General features: G+C 40.0%; 1 protein-coding gene across 1 annotated transcript; it reads right to left on the bottom strand.

The window, feature by feature from the left end:
* Nucleotides 1–3,993: 3,993 nt before the first annotated feature.
* Nucleotides 3,994–16,919, bottom strand: LOC140921438 (microfibril-associated glycoprotein 4-like). The gene is made up of 4 exons (XM_073371433.1): nt 16,599–16,919; nt 13,452–13,569; nt 5,502–5,910; nt 3,994–4,736 (listed from the first exon to the last, which is right to left on the bottom strand). Exons 1-4 carry the CDS (start codon nt 16,917–16,919, stop codon nt 4,505–4,507), a joined length of 1,080 nt encoding a protein of 359 aa, XP_073227534.1. The 3' UTR covers nt 3,994–4,504.
* Between the last annotated feature and the right edge of the window lie 2,987 nt (nt 16,920–19,906).

Genomic DNA, 19,906 nt, shown 5'->3' with positions numbered 1-19,906 from the left:
AGTTAAAGAAAACTCTCTAAATCAAAAAAGCGGAATCATTGCCATTCTAATCACACTACTGATACTAAAAAGACAAAGAAAGTATTCCATTCGAGCAGTTTTGTTTTTCCGCAAAGAGCTTCCACTGCATGCACTCGCTGAAACAAGGACAGAAAATTTAACTTCGAGTGCTATAACGATCGTCGATATAACGATGTTCACGGTATAACGATGGTTATTCTATGTCCTTGCAAAAGTCACAGTAAAATATATGGGACAGAACCCCGATATAACAATCTTCGATATAACGATATTCCCGATATACGATGAGACTTTAGGACCAAACGTAAAATCTTTCCCCATATAACGATATTATCATTACACTGTCGCGATTTAAGCAAAACATTGAATTTAATACAATAACATTACAGTAATTGAGAAATCTCTAACGTTTCGTTCAGGAAAATAATAATGTGTTCTAAGCCTCCTTGTCATTCAATTCTCTAAGGTTTACCCCGAAATAACGATATTTCGTTTATTTTTCAAGCATATCGTTATATCGGGAGTTTCGATATAACGATTCCTCGAAATAATGATATAATTTTACTGCTCCCTTGGCACATCGGTCGTTGTATCGGGTTTCCACTCTAACTCTGAATGATGGTTTAAGACATGGATGATGATGATGGTTTGAATACATGTAATGGCCTTTCTTTCTTTGGCGTGATATATTGTAATTGTTGTTGACATAGGAATGATATAAATTTTCCAGGTTGAGAGAAACTAACATGGTTGATTTAAAAAAAAAAAATCATAAAAAATAGGGATTTTTACCTGTATTCCCCTGTAGGTAAAATTGTCATGGTCTGTAAAATTACCAAAGCCAGAAAATCTGTCAGAATTGCTCAGCTCACACGCGAAAGTCCCTGATTCGTTCTTTGTGTTCTTAAAGTTGTAAGAAAGACAACGTTCATTCCTGACGCATTGAAGACTACACTCATCTTCTGACCTCACATCAACTTGCTTTATCACGCTTCCGTTCAATTTTCGTCTTTCTTTTGCTTGAGCAAAGTTAACAGCTTGAAAACCGGGCTCTGAAATACGGCTTGTGCTGTATACAGTGGTCACGGAAAAAACGATTGGCAGTAGCAAAAGCATTTTTGATCGGCCGGCTTCACAGCAATTCGGATGTTAAAAAAATGTCAAAGGGCCGGTTTCTGGATAGTTCACTTTAAGTTGTAGCACCTTAGACTAAAGTATTTATGATCCAGGTGTAATTTGGATATATTAACGTCCACCCAATCAACGCTGACAGACACCCGCCGATTCGCACTTAATAGTGTTTGGAGCCAAAACTTACCGTTAACTTCCGTGTGTCCTTTGCTAAAACAACTACGTAAGGGGTTTTTAGGATAGTTTATAAAGGAGGGAGTTGGTGATAAGGCTTATATATATCCAAGAAGGCTTTTAACCGGATTAACAAAAGCTTTTCAAAAGAAGCTAAATAGCGGTGCTGATCAAAAATACCTTTCGAATGTACTCGCTTTTTTAAAGCTTCAAAACGTCATAAAAAGTCGATTCCATTTCAATACTGCTACTCTAGAAAGTGGCTGATATCTGGAAGGGGGTGGGGGGGGGGGGGAGGGGCGCCTATAAGGTGATGTTTCTTTTTGGTTTACAAGTAGATGGGCGTATAACTGAGAGGGTCTATAAGCGGGAGGAGAGGGAAAAACTTCTAAGCGGAAGTTAGCGGTATCACTGAATAGATGTAATTTTAATTATGACTTTTGACAAGTTAGGCATCTCTATCAAAGTCGTTTCGTAGTCAAAATTTCCAGCCGGAAGAGGCCGAAAGACAGGCTTGCCGTTTTTTAATGAAAAATAGCCCTTGATTTGTAAGTTAGAAGCCGGAATTTCTATGTACTCCAAGTTATTAGCTTCGGTTTTTAAAAGGTTAAGTGTCTCGGGTGGGTGTAACTGTTACCAGAGCAACAGTTAAAGGTCAAGATCTTCAAAAAATTAACTCAGAAGCCACCCACCTTGTTTTACTCAACAAACAATGAGAATTGCTTAGCTTTCTAGATCCTACAATTATGGATCAAGAAGTTAAAGGTTCTTTTCGCTGCCAAAACGTTGTTGATGACTAGACTAGTCAGACACTTGAGTCATCATATTATATGTTTGTTGGCGCGTTAACTTTGCCTGACCTTAGTGTTTAAGTGCGGATAACCGCACACTGTTTAGTTGAAGCAGAAAATTAAAAACGCCAAGCAGGTGATCTGAAGGCTCAAGCTGCGAGACACCTAATCTGTAGCCTGCGAAACAGGCGCTATTGACTCAAAATCACGTCCGCTTCAAGCGCGGCTGAAAAACGCTAAAAACTAAGGCCCCCAATCTGCAGACTACTTAATTTGTAAATGCGGTTGCCTTATTGCGACGGCAGCCGGGTATTTCCGGTCGTCTCCTCTATCCGATTCCGATAAGAAAACAGATCAAATGATAAATTACATGCATTTAATTATGTATTTCACTTTCCAGGAGCCTATTTCCGTGACTTCTCCCAACATATACTGCATGCCGGCTCTTGAACAATCTACCACCTCATGTTTGGAAGGCCTTTGATTGCAAAAATTTCCTTGACAACCTGAAAGAACGTAACCTGCTGGACCAAGACGAGTGTCCCTGCAGTCTCTGCTCTAGTTATAAGTTTTCCTTGTTGTTAAATAATTAGATTAGATAGTTAATGTATTCATTTTTAGATTCGACTGTATCATTACTATACGTTCACTAATGGCTCTTGCTTCAATAAAAATTGATTGATTGATTGATTTTTTTTATTGATGAGGGGTAGTGAAAAATTGCACCATAGGCAGACCACAATTTGTTCGTGGGCCGTTGTTGTCACTCAGAAATCGATATGCAGCACTGTATAGACATCGCCCGACATGTACTTACAGTGCTTAGTTTCTCAGTGTGCGGCATAATAATTGAAATAAGCTTTCGGAAAGCCAGCTAAATACCGACTACTCTCGTAAAAGAATCGGTTCTGTCAATGAAACGGTTTGCACGCGTAAAGTTTAAATCCCAATGGTAAATCTCTAGGTGTGAAAGTAAGTAATTGCACTCTAATTAGGCTGGCCCCACGGAACAAAGAATTTATTTGCGTGAAACTTATTCTGGGCGATGGAAGAAGCGATAACTTTGCTCGGGAGAGCAAAACAAACAGGACACATGACTCAGTTAAAATGGGTTTTTAGAACATTTATGTGGTGAAGGATTTTCACTCAATTAAATCTGTATTTTTGATTAAACTGTAAACTGAAACCACCGCAATGCTCATATCTAATTCTTCATGAACTGATTCGAGTTCCAAAATTCCTTTTTAAGGAAACTGGCTTTAAACATCGCGAAAGAATTTCGTTTTCAAAAATTCCTTCGTAGTTGTTTTTCCTTCTTAATACTAGATATAAGGATAAAGGTTCTTTGATATGACGTTGACCAGCGTAAGTACGTCTAGTGTTAACAAAAAAGTAATTGGACTCCACCTTGAACTGAAGATATCAACCTATGGTTTTTAAGGTCTTTTAAGAAGACAAAAGAAAAAGAAAGATATCCTATTATCGGGATTCGGCGCCGGTAAGGGAAACCTTTTGCTAATACATATATAGATAAAGCTAAGCCTAAAAGCGGAGCTTCTATTTATATTACTTTTAATATATATACCTTGCTAAGTCAGCTTCCTTGTCCAACCAGTTTAATACTAGGTGTTGATATATTATGATTGTTATAGTAGTATTGAAAGCCTCATTGGTGGTGAACTGGTCAGATCTGATGTGTGTCTTACGGGTAGGAGGTAGTCCTTAACAATCATTTTCATGTGTTCAGTAACTAATAAGGTCGAAGTAAGCCAGTTTATGCGTGTTTAATTTATAGCTCACGTCATCTATAAGCACAAAATGACAGTTTTTTTTTATCTTAACCCGATCTTTTTGTCAAAAAAGCTTGTAGTGTATAGTTGAAAGGAAGAGGGAGAAAGGGGTTATAGAACGAACGGCTTTCCGTCAGCATGTATGTCGAAGGTTGAATGCCCTCGGTTAAAACTCCACGGTTGCCCTGAAAAATTCACTTCTGCTTCTCGACACTGGGAGCTTTCACCTTGTTCCCAGATTCTTTCGCTTAACTCTAGGAACGAGGTTGTGGGAACTCTTCGTCCAGGCCTATCTGAAACTGTTTGTTTTAAAAACCGGCCGCGACGCGAGGGATTAAACCACCGTTCGTTTTTATTCCAAGCAGTAAATAAACGCATGCATTGATAACTTTTGTCGGAGGCGCGTAGTATTGCGCAGCATAGCCATTTGTTCGTTATCTGTTTCTATGGACGATCTATCATCTTTAGGAATAATCCTCAAATCACCGGGCGCCGAAAGAGGTTTGTTTTCTTTGTAACGTAAAATGATTAATTCAAAGTTGTGTCGTCTTGGTATCCACTCGTTAGGCCTCCCATCTTCGTTACTGTCAACAGATATTACGATTTGGGTTTTACTTTCATCTCAGTACGTTTTAGTGAATAAAAATGTCCTCTAAATGTCTTCCATTTCATTCCAATATCGCCCTGTATATATCCACCATTATGATACAACCCATTAAGGTTTGACAGGCTACAACCAGAGTACCACCATGCCCCCTTCTTGCTTTGAGCACAGTGGGTCGATTGCAAGGCATCATTGTCGGCATCTTTGGTCGAAAACTGCATGCCACTGTAAAGACAAGAGGAAAAAAAAATCAAAAACTTCTTGTAGCCTTAAAACAAAATTGGGGATCAATCAGTTGTTTGTTTTGTTTTTTACTGTGAGCCCCGACAGCTTGACTGACTACGTAGACTCGCAAATTCTTGGTATACAAGCGTAAAGCCAGTAGCTGGGAACCGGTGAAGGCACTGCCTTAATCCCCCTTGAAACTTGACTACATCATCGGGGTCTACGTTCGTCACTATTTTAAGAATTGTGGGCTCTTTTGCGTTCCCTTTCAACTGATAAAGAAGGATAAAGGACACAATGCCAACGGCTTAACGTGACCAACCAGTGACGCAATCATCTGAACTAAGACAAGATCTTTGATCACAGCTAGCATAACCTTACGAGCTGTTTTAAGTCCCTGATTGATGGTCTGGCCAGCGTTTGAACCCACGAACTCCTGCTCTGCAGACTGGCGTTAATCCAACTGTGCTAACCGGGTGGCGGTTTCGTAAACAGTTTTATATTTCTCATTTACTGGCATATAATCGGGGTTTTTGCGTGTTTTAAAGTAATGTTTGACAAATCCGTGGTAATTAATAACTTCGTCTTAGTTTCCTTATTCATAATTCGGTATTACTTTATTGCTTTGTCAGCCACCTTAAAAGGCGTTTACCTGGTGAATTTTGGAATTGTTGCATATAAGTACATGGAAGCTGCTCCTCATGTGTTAAGGGTTCCATGTAAGTCTAGATCAGATCATCTTCTAGCGGGCTGTTATTTACTTACTTTACTTTCATCGAGTCTCCAGCCGTACCGCTGTATCCACCAATCGTAATGCGGTATTTGTCCGCCTCGTCAGTCACTTGAAAAGTTGTATACTCAGCGTATGTTATGTTGCCGTCAAAGTCCTCCACGTCAATTCTAAGTATGACATCATGAGCGGCTGTTAAACGGTGTAAATTGTCGTTTCCAAGCCAGAACTCACCGTTTACATCTCCAAACCCATTTTTGTATGACTCCCATCCTTGATAAAAATCAACCGAACCGTCTAAACGTCTCTGAATGACGGTCCAACATCCACCGTCGATAGTCATATCACAAAGAACTTCCATTGGGTCGCCACCATCTGGAAAAATGTAATGCACTCCATTTGATGTGAAGCCATTTTGAGCAACCTGAGAACAGCTTTTCATAACTAGATCTGAAAAAAAATATGCAGGAAAAAAACGCTGAAGTTGGTCGTCATTGCATAGCCAGCATGCAGATGTCTCCTGTAAAAATTACTATTCCTTGAACAACAAAGGAAATAGGGGACGTCTCTATAAACAAGCTAACCAATCACAGAGACGTACTGATCTACAAAAGCTGACATTTCGAAATAACTCAAGTGTTACATGTACATGTATCTGTAAGTTTTGCCAAATATGGCACACTGACTGCTTTGACCATATTTGGGCATGTGAGAGGAGCCCACGAGTTTTGTTGAAGGCGACAGGAGTTTTTGGGGCTATGCTTAGCTTGCCTGCTTTGGGTTATGATTTTTCCCTCATTTATGGATTTATATGGACATTGTCTTCGGACAATTACATCTGTTGATGTTAGGAACTGAACTGGAGGCTGTGCCAGCGGATACAGTAAGCTTTGAACTCTGTATTTACTCGTATCTTAGAGCTAGTTGTGTTCACTCTGATCGTGTATGTAAATTATATTCGTTTATAATAAACGTGTTGCTGTTATTTGAATGTCGCTGGTCCCACTCGTTACAAATCTTGTTACACGTTCGTAACAATTGGGGGCCTGTCCGGGAGCGACCATTTTATGCAGCTTTATTCGTTGTGCGTTTCCTTGCACGTGTGTTTGTCGGTCGTGGTTTTGAGTTGTCGTGTCGATCCAGCGACATTTAGGATGACGCAACCTTTTAATCCGGAACAGTTTATGCTTGCGCCTTGTCAAACAACATTTGAGAATTTGAAAAAGGATGATCTCCTTTCCCTTGGGAAACATTTAAAGTTAGATGTCAGGAAAGCGATGCGAAAAGATGTAATTCAACACATTGTCATGAAACATTTGGTTAGTTTAAAGTTATTTGAGGGGTCTGTATTGGAATCGCTTGCTTCGTCTGATACCTCAGATATAGAAATTAGAAAATTAGAACTTGAGTTGGAACTTAGGAAATTTGATGCCCAAAAGGAACGGGAGTTACGGGAACTAGAGTTCAAGGAACGAGAACTACGAGAGAGGGAGAAAGAAAGGGAAGCACGAATCGAAAGCAGAGGTTAGACCATGAATTAGAAATGAAGAAGTTGGAAATGCAAGAGAAATTGGGATGTAGTCATCCTATATCTAGTTCTAGTGTTAAATTTGATGTATCTAAGTACATTAAATTAGTCCCACCTTTTCATGAGGCAGACGTTGACAAGTATTTTCTACATTTTGAAAAGGTTGCTCAGAATCTTGAATGGCCTAAGAAACATTGGCCAATGTTATTACAGAGTGTACTTGTAGGTAAAGCACGAGAAATTTATACTCAGCTATCAGTAGAACAAGCTTTGGATTATGATTCTGTCAAGCAACTTATCCTTAAGGGATATGAGTTAGTACCGGAGGCATATCGTCAGAAATTTCGCAATCAAGAGAAAGGAAGCAGTGAGACATATGTTGAATTCGCTAGGACCAAAGAACAACTCTTTGATCGTTGGTGCTCTTCTCAGGAAATTGATAATAATTACGATAGGCTAAGGCAGCTTATTTTAGTTGAGGAATTTAAGAGGTGCATTCCCAGTAGTGTCAGAACCTTTATTGATGAACAGAAAGCGGAGACTCTTGAAAATGCTGCTCGTCTCGCCGATGATTACTCGTTGACTCACAAGGATTCATTTGTTGGCAAACCTCACCAGTCCTTTTCTCCTGGTGGCCGTCAAGATCCTTCATCCTCAAATTCACCGCCGCCTGGTTCTACAGGAAATTCTGGCAAGGAAGATTCACGGAAGGATAAATTTGAAAATGGCTCACGTTCAAGTTCAAGGTTCAAGCCTCCCATAAATTCTAAACCTCCTTTGCCAAAAAAGCCTTTCAATTCAGTTGTTTGTAATTATTGCAAGAAAGAGGGTCATGTGTTGTCAGATTGTCGTAAGTTAAAAAGGAAGCAGCAGGGTCAAAATGAATCTAAACCAACTGGTTTGATAACATCTTCCAGATCTGTTCCCCAATTTTGTGACAATGTGAATGATACATTACATGGGATTAAATCTCTTAGAGATTCTCGTTATGGGGTTAGTTTTCCTACCAAACCCATTATGGAGACTTTTGAGCCATTCATACATGATGGTTTTGTATCACTGACAAGTGATTTGTCAAATGCCACTGCAGTTAAAATTTTGAGGGACACTGGAGCTTCACAGTCTCTTTTGTTGGCAGATGCTTTGCCGTTTTCTGAAAAGTCATCTGCAGGGGTAAGTGTCCTTATTAAGGGTGTGGATTCTTCGGACTATACACCTGTTCCCCTCCATAATGTTTATTTGTCATCAAATTTAGTATCTGGATCTGTTACCCTGGGCATTAGACCTTCTTTACCTTTTGATGGGGTTCACCTTCTTTTGGGAAATGACCTTGCAGGGAACAAGGTAGTTATTAACCCTGTTGTTACTGAAAACCCATGTTTAAATCAAACTTCTGACCCTATTGAAAAAGAAATTCCTGGTTTGTATCCATCCTGTGCAGTTACTCGAGCCATGAGTAAGAAAAAGGCAATTGAAGATGACATCAATCCTGATGTTGATTTGGCTGATACATTTATGAGTCAAGTTTGTGAGACTGACCTTCCAGAAGTCTCAGAGGAATTCAAATCCTCAGGAAAGAATTCACCTGATGAAAGTTTTTCTGATTACGAAGAAAAAATCTCAAAGGGGAATTTAATTGCTGAACAGCATAAAGACCCAGATATATCGTGCCTATTTCCAAGAACCGTGGATGAAAGTGAAGTTTCAAGTAATCCCAACTGCTACTTTGTTAAGAATGGAGTCTTGATGCGAAAGTGGAGACCACCCGATATTTCTGCTGAGGATGAGTGGGCTATCAAGTATCAGGTTGTTATCCCTAAAGCTTACCGAGTAGAGATTCTCAGCATGGCACACGAAACTCCACTTGCTGGACACCTGGGGGTCAACAAGACCTATCAGAAGATATTGAATCATTTTTACTGGCCCAACTTGAAGAAGGATGTAGCTGAATTTTGTAGATCTTGTAATACCTGTCAAATTGTAGGGAAGCCTAACCAGTCCATCCCTAAAGCTCCACTTCAGCCAATTCCTGCCTTTGAGGAACCATTCAGCAGGATAATTATAGATTGCGTTGGTCCTCTACCCAGAACGAGGTCTGGTAATCAGTACCTGTTGACGATCATGTGTGCCTCTACCCGGTTTCCTGAAGCCATTCCTCTCAGAAATATCAAGACCAAATCCATTGCTAAAGCTTTAACCAAGTTTTTCTCACTGTTTGGGCTACCGAAGTCTATCCAGTCTGACCAAGGTTCAAACTTTATGTCTGGTGTTTTTCAGCAAGTTATGCATGAACTGGACATAAAGCAGTACAACTCATCTGCCTACCATCCTGAGAGTCAGGGCTCACTTGAAAGGTTCCACCAGACGTACAAGAATATGATTCGCACCTATTGTTATGATACAGAGAAGGATTGGGATGAGGGCGTCCATCTACTTTTGTTTGCAGCGAGAGAGTCAGTTCAGGAGTCGTTAGGTTTTAGTCCGTTCGAGTTGGTTTTTGGACACACTGTGAGAGGACCTCTTAAACTTCTTAAGGAAAAGTTCATTTCGAGTAGTAATGAGTCTTTAAATCTTTTGCAGTATGTGTCGGATTTTCGTACTAAACTCACAAGAGCATGTGAGTTAGCAAGGGCTAATTTAGTTTCAGCTCAGAAATCAATGAAGTCTAGATATGATCTTAACACTGTTAATCGTACATTTAAACCGGGTCAAAAGGTTCTTGCTTTACTTCCTGTTTCTGGAAACCCACTTAGGGCGAGGTATTTTGGCCCCTATGTTATTGACAAGAAGTTAAGTGACCTTAATTATGTAGTGGTTACCCCTGACAGGCGCAAGCAAACACAGTTGTGTCATGTTAATATGCTTAAGCCATATGTAGACCGAGATAGCACTGTAACAGTTCATCCTGTTAATGTAGTTACATCTGATCCTGATGAGGTTGTAAGTAGCTGTAGTGAGAATTTCAATCTGCCTGGCACAGCCAAGCTCACGAACTCTGACATTCTCCAAGATCTGGATTCCAAATTATCCCACCTTCTACCATCACAGCGCCAGGATCTGGAGCATCTGCTACAAGAGTTTGAGCATTTATTTCCTGATGTCCCTACCAGGACAGACAAAATCTATCATGATGTTGATGTCGGCGATGCTACACCAGTGAAACAGCATCCCTACAGGTTGAATCCAGCAAAGCAAAAGTATTTACATGAGGAGATTAAATACCTGTTGGAGAATGACTTCATTGAGCCCAGCAAGAGTAATTGGAGTTCGCCATGTATCCTTGTTCCAAAGCCTGACGGAACTTACAGAATGTGTACTGATTACAGAAAGGTTAACAATGTGACCAAATCAGATACATTCCCAATTCCCCGGATGGATGATTGCATTGACAGAATTGGGCCTGCCAAATATGTAACCAAGTTTGACTTACTCAAGGGATTTTGGCAAGTACCACTTACTGACCGTGCTAAAGAAATCTCAGCCTTTGTTACTCCTGACGGATTATTTCAATATAAAGTTGCGGCATTTGGAATGAAAAACTCGCCAGCCACATTCCAGCGGCTTATTAACGATGTTATTGCCGGTCTTGATGGTTGCGAAGCTTACATCGATGATATTATTATTTATAGTGACACCTGGGAGGATCATCTGAGAATTATCCGAAGTTTCTTTGAAAGACTGACTGAGGCAAAGCTCACAGTCAACCTTGCCAAATCTGAGTTTGCACGTGCACATGTGACATACTTGGGTCACGTGGTTGGACAAGGTCAAGTCAAACCTGTTGATGCTAAGGTCAAGGTCATTTCTGATTTTCCTCGACCAGAATCCAGGAAACAACTGATGCGCTTTCTGGGCATGGCTGGCTATTACCGCAAGTTTTGTCAAAATTTCTCCACTGTAGCTGAGCCTTTGACACAGTTGCTAAGTAAGAAAGCTAAGTTTCTCTGGAATGACAAGTGTGAACAAGCCTTTGAGGAACTTAAAGCTATACTGAAGAGTGCACCAGTCCTTTCAGCACCAGACTTTGATCATCAGTTCAAGTTAGCAGTTGATGCAAGTGATGTTGCTGCCGGTGCAGTACTGTTACAAGAGGACAAGGATGGAGTTGACCATCCTATTTGTTATTTTTCTAAGAAATTTAATACCAATCAGAGAAATTATTCCACAGTTGAAAAAGAGTGCTTGGCTTTAGTTTTAGCTTTGCAGTATTTTGAAGTTTATGTAAGTTCTTCTTGTGCAGCAGTCATTGTTTTCAGTGATCACAATCCTCTTGTATTTCTGCATAAATTGAAGAACAAGAATCAGAGGTTACTTAGATGGAGCTTGATGTTACAGGAGTACAACCTAGAAATAAGACACATTAAGGGCAAAGACAATTTGATTGCTGACTGCCTCTCTAGAGTGTAACTTGGAAATGTTCACATGTTAGACTTTTTACACTAAAAGAAAGTTGTGTTACCAAAACTTTCTTTTTATTTAAGAAGGGGAGTGTTACATGTACATGTATCTGTAAGTTTTGCCAAATATGGCACACTGACTGCTTTGACCATATTTGGGCATGTGAGAGGAGCCCACGAGTTTTGTTGAAGGCGACAGGAGTTTTTGGGGCTATGCTTAGCTTGCCTGCTTTGGGTTATGATTTTTCCCTCATTTATGGATTTATATGGACATTGTCTTCGGACAATTACATCTGTTGATGTTAGGAACTGAACTGGAGGCTGTGCCAGCGGATACAGTAAGCTTTGAACTCTGTATTTACTCGTATCTTAGAGCTAGTTGTGTTCACTCTGATCGTGTATGTAAATTATATTCGTTTATAATAAACGTGTTGCTGTTATTTGAATGTCGCTGGTCCCACTCGTTACAAATCTTGTTACACGTTCGTAACACAAGGTTAACCACCTTCCGTCCATAGCCTCCATCTGTACTTGTCTTCTTGAGAGGGTAGGAGGCGAAAAGGAGGTTCTGCGTGAATCACGTCAGAACTTTGAGGTCACTGCAGCCCAAACGTCTGGACTAATGATTCTTGTTCTCTCTCGTCAAAGAAAAAAAATTATGGTGCCTCATTAACGCTTTCGGTCACCCAGCAATTTCGCAGTTTTGATAGTTGCAATAATTTTATTAGAAAGTGCTTATGTAAAAGTCTGAAAATTGCACAAACAGACCTTTTTACCTATACGGCAGCCATATTGAATTAATTCCATTTAACCCATTCGCCCCTAAACCGCCCGTAACCGCTCGTGCGGATCCACGTCCTTTCTACCCTTTGTGACGTCATCAGTTTTAACGGTCGAGGACAACTTTGTCCGCTAACTTGTGCAAAGTGAAGAGATCTTTCAAACCATACCAGAATGAGCACAATTCAGTCAAGGAAACCGGAGAAAGAGGCAAAAAACCATGTAACATTGACCTGAAAATCTCCATGAAAATCTTGTTCCATTGCCCACCTACCTTTCCTTTCACCTAATCCTAAGATCCTAAAAGCTTTCCTAAAAAGTATTCCCACCAAAATGAAGCCTACTAAATGCCCAGCAAGAGAAAAAAAAAATGAGGCAACAAAAGCGAAAAAAGAGGGGAGGAGAGAAAGCGAAAAGTAAAGTCAAGACTGCTGTGTCACTTTTAAACCCAAAAACTGTCGAAATTTTGCTTTCTGCGCGTGCCCGAACTTCGCAAGCTGATATTTTGCATCTGGATCAGAAGGCCGCGAAGTGTACGACCTGTAAAGCGGTTTGTGGTAAGTTTTAGCTCTTTATAGCACGACAGTGACCAGAAAACCACTCGACTAGCTTCAAAACGCGTTTTTCGGCAAAATCTCCAGGAGCGAATGGGTTAAGGAGTATTATAGGGTGCCCAGGGGGCATAAGCACATTTCGTTTGTATTTTCGAGGCCTTTTCGGGACATTTTCTCTTAAAGTTTTCTTAGAATAAGATTGTAATGGGAAAAAAGATCTTTGTGCCGTGTTTGGATGTAATAATGATCGCCTTTTTCTAGTTTAGTATTAGAAGTACGGTCTTTCACTATATATTTCTCGGGAAAAAGGCGATCATTATAACATCCAAACACGGCACAAGGATCTTGTTCCCCATTACAATCTTATTCTTAGAAAGCATTAAGAAAAAATGTGCCGAAAACCCCTAAAAAAACAAACGAAATGTACTTATGCCCCCTGGGCATCCTATAATACTCCTAAAATCGAATAATTCAATATGGCCGCCGTATCGGTAAAAAGGTCTATTGCTCTAGATGGCAAACTATTTCAAAGTTTGAACGTAATTTGTATATTCAGCAAAGCCTCCCGGCACGGTTTAGGTACTGTGCTAAAGTGACATAAAAGGTAAAAGATGACGGCAGTAAGAAGTTGCGTTGAGGGTATTTACATTGCATCGTGGTTTTGTGATTTCTAGCCCGCGTCTGCGTTCAACGTCTACCGATTGGAACGTGTTTTTCGACACTTACCGCATGGTATTCCTCTGTAATCAGTGTCACATTTACACGTAAAGGTCTTCATGAAGTAGTTTGGGATGCAGATACCGTTTTCGCCGCAAGGGTTCACGTTACTGGACTCGCAGACACTCTGTAGTGTATGAAAAATATGTCAAGGATACACAGTCAAGCTTATTAACGATTTTCACACAATTAAGCTTTTGTTTACACTATTTTGCCTCGAGAATTTGAAAAATAAACAAGAAGAACAACAAACGCAAACATAAACACACAAACCAACAAAACCTAAAAAAACTGCCAAGCTTTGCCATTCATACGACCCGGAAGAAATTTTCAAGGAGCAGGCCTCATTAACATACATTTCTTTCGCTCTTGAAGCAATACCAATTTCATTAGCTCTAACGTCATCTCAAAAATAAATCGAGTGATACGAATACATTTTCCAAATAAAAAGATGCACTTTCAGCTGAATAATAACTTTTTTTAGTCAAATGAATAAATAAAAAATAAACACGTAAAAAGAAAAACCCATTTGAACTACTTCGCAGCTAGTCGTACACGTGTTGCGAAAAGCACAAGTCCTCCAGGCATGCTCGAAAGCAAGAAACCCACTAAAAAAAAGACAAACTACCACGTGGAACCTCTCACGGCCACAACGGCCACCTGGGTAGCCTGCGAACAGAAGACGTGAAAATACGTCTGCTGTTCGCAGGCTACCTTGCGACCAGAAATACGTCTGCTGTTCCAGGCTACCACCTTGGGGACAGAAGAAAGTAGCTGTTGTAGAGAGGTGGCCGTTATGTGGAGGTAGGGGTGTCATATGACAACTTTTTTTGCAGTATAACATGTTTTTTTGTGCTACGTTTATGCTTACTGTGTCCCATAATTATGGTTAATTAAATCATATATAAAAGTGAAGAATGATCAGCGCAGTAAATTTTCCAATTTTAAGCAATTGGAAAGAAGAAGCCTGAAAAAAAAAATCAGGGCTTCAACGGGATTCGAACCCGTGACCTCCGCGTTACCGGTGCGTTGCTCTACCAACTGAGCTATGAGCTATGTGTGGCTTCTACAACCGCAACCGCAGTTCAAAAATGAATTATTTTATATATACTTCACATCATATATAATGCATAGAGACAAAATACACAAAAATCTTGAATAGTGTTTTGAAACAAAATGTTAACGTGACAAAACGAGTAAGGTTCGCAGCATTCGCTGTAAGTATCGTAGACAATTTTTGCGTACTGCAGCAGTATATATGAAACAAAACTGAAATTCGACTGCCACGATCATCAGATCATAAAGGTGCCATACGGATAAATTCGGAACCATTCTTGACTTTTTCATCAGTCGCTGAAAAAAACTGGTCGTTGACGAGAGGATATTTTGGTAGTTAGGGTCATGCGTTAGTAGCTGTTGCGGAGAGGTTTAAATAAGAGTGAATGTGGGAACTGTCCGCCGAGACAAAACAAAGTGGCCGTTATAGAGAGGGGGCCGTTGTAGACAGGTGACCGTTATAGAGAGGTGGCCGTTGTAGACAGGTGACCGTTATAGAGAGGTGACCGTTGTGGAGAGGTGACCGTTGTAGAGAGATGACCATTATAGAGAGGTGACCGTTGTAGAGAGGTGACCGTTATAGAGAGGTGACCGTTATAGAGAGGTGACCGTTGTAGAGAGGTGACCGTTATAGAGAGGTAACCGTTATAGAAAGGTGACCGTTGTGGAGAGGTGACCGTTATAGAGAGGTGAACGTTGTAGAGAGGTGACAGTTATAGAGAGGTGACCGTTGTGGAGAGGTGACCGTTGTGGAGAGGTGACCGTTGTAGAGAGATGACTATTGTAGAGAGGTGATTATTGTAGAGAGGTGACCGTTATAGAGAGGTGACCGTTGTGGAGAGGTGACCGTTGTGGAGAGGTGACCGTTGTAGAGAGGTGACCGTTGTGGAGAGGTGACCGTTGTAGAGAGGTGACCGTTGTGGAGAGGTGACCGTTGTAGAGAGGTGACCATTGTAGAGAGGTGACTATTGTAGAGAGGTGACCGTTGTGGAGAGGTGACCGTTATAGAGAGGTGACCGTTGTAGAGAGGTGACCGTTGTAGAGAGGTGACCGTTATAGAGAGATGACCATTGTAGAGAGGTGACCGTTGTGGAGAGGTGACCGTTGTGGAGAGGTGACCAGAATTTCACTTTCTATACACATTTATTGCTCCTCTAAAAAACACTATGAATTATTTTCTAAATAAATATAAAAACCGAAGAAAACCTTAAAGCAAATACTAAGTTTTCTAGTTCTAAACTGAACGAACGTATTTCCAGACCTAAGGGTAATTTTCTTAAGTGATTTTTTCCTAACTTAAACGTTAACTCTTTATGATCGAGAAAATGCTTAATCAGTTTCCGATGTTTCTAAGTTCTTAACCTTGAAAGGCGTCTAATTTAATTAAGAATCGGAATTGAAAACTAAAAACGACAATCCGAGTCAGGGAGAGGTAACAGCAAAGATGACAAAGCCGGGTGGATATGCAGAGCAAATAATTAAGTTTATCAAACCACACATGTTTCACTGAAAGAGGTTTAAAATTTCTGGTTTAATTTGGAAACAGGAATTTTATATTTTTCTTCTTGAAACACTTTTAAACAGAAGGGAAAGCTGGATAAAGTTTCTTTAGCATCAACAACATAATTATCATGCATTATTAACAATGAACGACATAAGCCCATTTCAGTGACCTCCAGCAGGTGTATGGCAGCTAGAAGCATTTTTGGAGTTCCTTCTGAGAGGAACTCTGATTACTGAACTCAGTTGATCTTGAAAGAGTAGCTCTCCAAATTGCAAACAAATCGCAGCCACCTTAACTATGTACTTCATGAACGAGTACATACATTTCCTTTATGACGTAGTTACGCTGTAAAGCATTTAGGCAATCTTTATCAAGCGTAAATCAGTGTTTTGACAATTGGAAATTTAAATAAATTTGAAGTCTCAAGATATCCCCGACAGCATGCAAGATTTTTTTCCGTTTTCCTCGTTTTTTTTTTGTCAATATTTGATCCTAAAGTAGACTAGAACCGCAGGTAAATTTGAAAACTAGAGAAAAGCTATCCGTGAGGAGTATCTTTGGACTTGACCAACAATTCTGAGTTAAGCAGTTATTACCTGTGTCCCTTTGTACTTGAAATCACCGTCTTCTGTAAAATTACTGAATCCAGCAAATTTATCAGATTCACTCAACTGGCATAAGAAATTGCCTGGTTTGTTGTTTGTGATTCTAAAGTTGTAAGAGCGGCATCGCTCTTCATTGACGCAATGAAGCCTACACGCGCCTTCTGATTCCACATCTATCTCTTTTATCACGTTTCCGTTTAACTTTCGTCCTTCTTTCGCAACAGCAAAATTAACAGCTTTGAAATCAGTCTCTGAAATACGGCTTATCCCGCAAACAGTTGTGACAAAAACAAGTAAAATACACTCTAACATTTGTGTAACAGCACCTGTGTATTAAAAAAAGTTAATTAAAATTTTGCACTGGCATCAGCATATTAATTAACTATAGTTCTTCTGTTTTTCGCCCACCATCTTTATACTAACTCAAATTCGTTGAATACGTTTTTTTGTGAACAGAGGTAAAATGCCCAAACGCGTTCGTTCAATTTCGATTGAGGCGCGGTTATTTACGACCTATAGAAACCGTAATTATTTTCCGAAAAAAATTACATTGCCGCTCAGCGACTCTCTCTCTCCTCCCCCAAGATATCTGTCTGGGGGAGGTCTTTCTAAATAAAGTTGGGATCCAGGAGCAAACCTAATATACCGCTATTATAGAGCGTTTTCACTTACGTGGCCGGCATCTATTCTAATTTATTGAAAAAAAAAAAAAAGAAAGCATTTACATGAGAAAAGAATTCAACTCCTAAAGGATTTTCTTGGAACACGAACATGGCCGCCGTTTCATTGTTTTTGAACTCCAATATGGCCGCCGTGGCGTCATGTGAAAATGCTCTATTCTTTTATAAATAGTAAACTACTTGTGCAAAAAAGCTTCAATGTAACGATCCCTCGTTATAATAGCGAAATAACACACTTTGCCAGTGCCTTAGCCCTTGGTTAGATCAGTCGAAGTTCCTCTGAACTGAGATGATGATGATGTGGAAGTGGAATACAAGAACACGAACGGATTCTTTCCAGATGAGGGCCTTGAGGTGACCACTCTTTGACGTGCTTGCAGACTCAAAGTAAATAAATTAAGCTTTCATTGTTAAACGAGTCGCAAATTGTTGACTGAGCGGAATCGAGCTCATATTTGATCTTGCTCAAAAAGGCTTAAGAGCATTCAACATGATGATAAAAAAAAATTATGAAAAGTGAGTCACTGGCTACACTAAGACAGCACTCGTTTGGCTACTCTTAACAGCTCCTCTGGTTTCCTGGCCTTCGAGAATAAGATAGTGTAGTTCATACAACGCATCTCTTTTGTTCATCTTTCAGACCTAAGAATGGCCTAGTACAGTAAATACAGCAAAGCTAGTATAAGGGAAGAACCTTGGATCAATTTGATAAGACTTTTCCAGGTGTAATTTATATTTACAAATGTAGCTACACTTATTGACCACGGGCTTGCTTTGAGAGCCACAAAAATTAGATCCTTATTAAACGCAAGTATTGCTAACATGAGATGCTTTCCAGACTACAAAGCTGTCTAAACTTTCGAAAAAAAGTGGACGTAATAGACATTGAAGTTTTTAATATTTTTTTTATTTTATTTATTTACTTACTGTTATTCTAGGCGAAGTTTTGAAAACATACCTCAAAACTGACCAGAATATTCGCACAGGAACCTGGCGATAGCCAGGTTTCTGGTCACTGCGGTGAGAAAAAACATAGGGGGCTTGCTGTCCTGGTTGGTCTCATTGTCAAGCTCAGTCCCTGGGCTAGCTTTCCATGGGTTGGGAAGGGGCCCCCATGTCAATCCCTAGTGGGGAGGGGAGGGTGCTGCAAAGCGTGGTACCTTCCGTTAGTCTTGCTCTGGGAGAGTCAGTGCACTCGTCATGTCTGCCTTTAGTTTCTCATGTCAAATTCTTTTAATGTTTGAGGCCCATTGACCAATGAAAGCATTCCCCTCAAGCACGTACTAGGCTGGAGGGGGGCGGGGGGGAGTTTAGTCGCACCTCATTACAGTCTGGGGTCAGCCTCTGGTGATGTCATGCTTAGAGTTGACCTGGAGGACTTTCAGTATCAACCATTGGTCTTGGTAAAAAAGGGTTTGAGATTGATGAGTTTGTTCGGTGGCAAAGAATTGAATTTTCTTTCTAGCCACTGACGCCCTCTCTGGTTGAACAAACAGTTTATTTAGTTTTTGCAAGAGCCATAATGGGACTCTCTGTCCCATTATGGCTCTTGGCTTTTGCGAAAAATGCATGATTATTGTCCGTTTTAACTCGAATGAATGATAAAGCAGTTATTTTTGTTTTAAAATAACTGCGAAGTCTTTGATGGTTCAAATAGGCCATTAATAAGCCAAGAAAGACTAAAAGAAGCATTTTATTGATTTTTTTTGACAGAAATTTTATTTTCATTGTCAAAGTGATATTGGTCACCTTTTTTTACTGTCCTTTTCATTCAGGATGTTTGTCACATGAACCTAGTTCACTGGTCTCAGCTCCCACGATGTCTCCTAGTTCATTGGAAGAGCATTTGGACTAGTTACAAGAATGGTTCTGCTATTTTTGGGAGTATTCGAAGTTTTTCTTCCCAGCCACCTTTATTTTCTTTAATTATTACCACGCTACGTTGAGCTCTATCATTATCCCAAAGGTTGGGGTGAATAGGAGTATGCACCTCCGCCGATCCGTTATGATTTATTGACCAAATCCACCGTTAAAATTTCGCCCTGAATCCGAAATCCGGGCAGAAATATTTTTATCACACGCAAAGTCCAAAATACGGGCCCAAAAATGGATTAATACGCAATGACTGTCTGGCTTTTTTAGACCCCTGCTTATTCCAGACAGCCAGTACCACTAATTATTGTTAGCTTGTTATAATCTTTTTCTAATTCTGTTTTTATTATTGGTACAATAAAATTGTTGTTGTTGTTCTAGTCCGCTGCAATTGCAGGATCCAGAAACCCGTTTTAAAAATCTCTCTTTGAATCCGAGATCCTGGCAAAAATATTTTTAAGTTCCGCCGATCCGTTGGCCTATGCACCCCCTCCCAAAGATTAATGCATCAGTCAGTTGTATGGAATACAGACAGATCAGACGTGGAAGGCGGGTACCTCAGAAAATATTTCAGGAAAAACAAAACTCTGACGAACACAGCTAAAAAGGTAGGTCTTTATTTCATGTTGTTATCGCATTTAATGCCCTATACTATGCTACTAAATATTTTGTTTCCAGTTTTTCGAAACGGACTTAATTATATAATTAGGTTTAGGAACAGAAAAAAATGTTCGAAATCTGTTCGGA

This window comes from Porites lutea, chromosome 12 (genome assembly GCF_958299795.1).
Source record: "Porites lutea chromosome 12, jaPorLute2.1, whole genome shotgun sequence".
Lineage (NCBI taxonomy): Eukaryota > Metazoa > Cnidaria > Anthozoa > Scleractinia > Poritidae > Porites > Porites lutea.
Note: the sequence above shows the minus strand (reverse complement) of the source record. Positions and strands in the feature narration are given on the sequence as shown.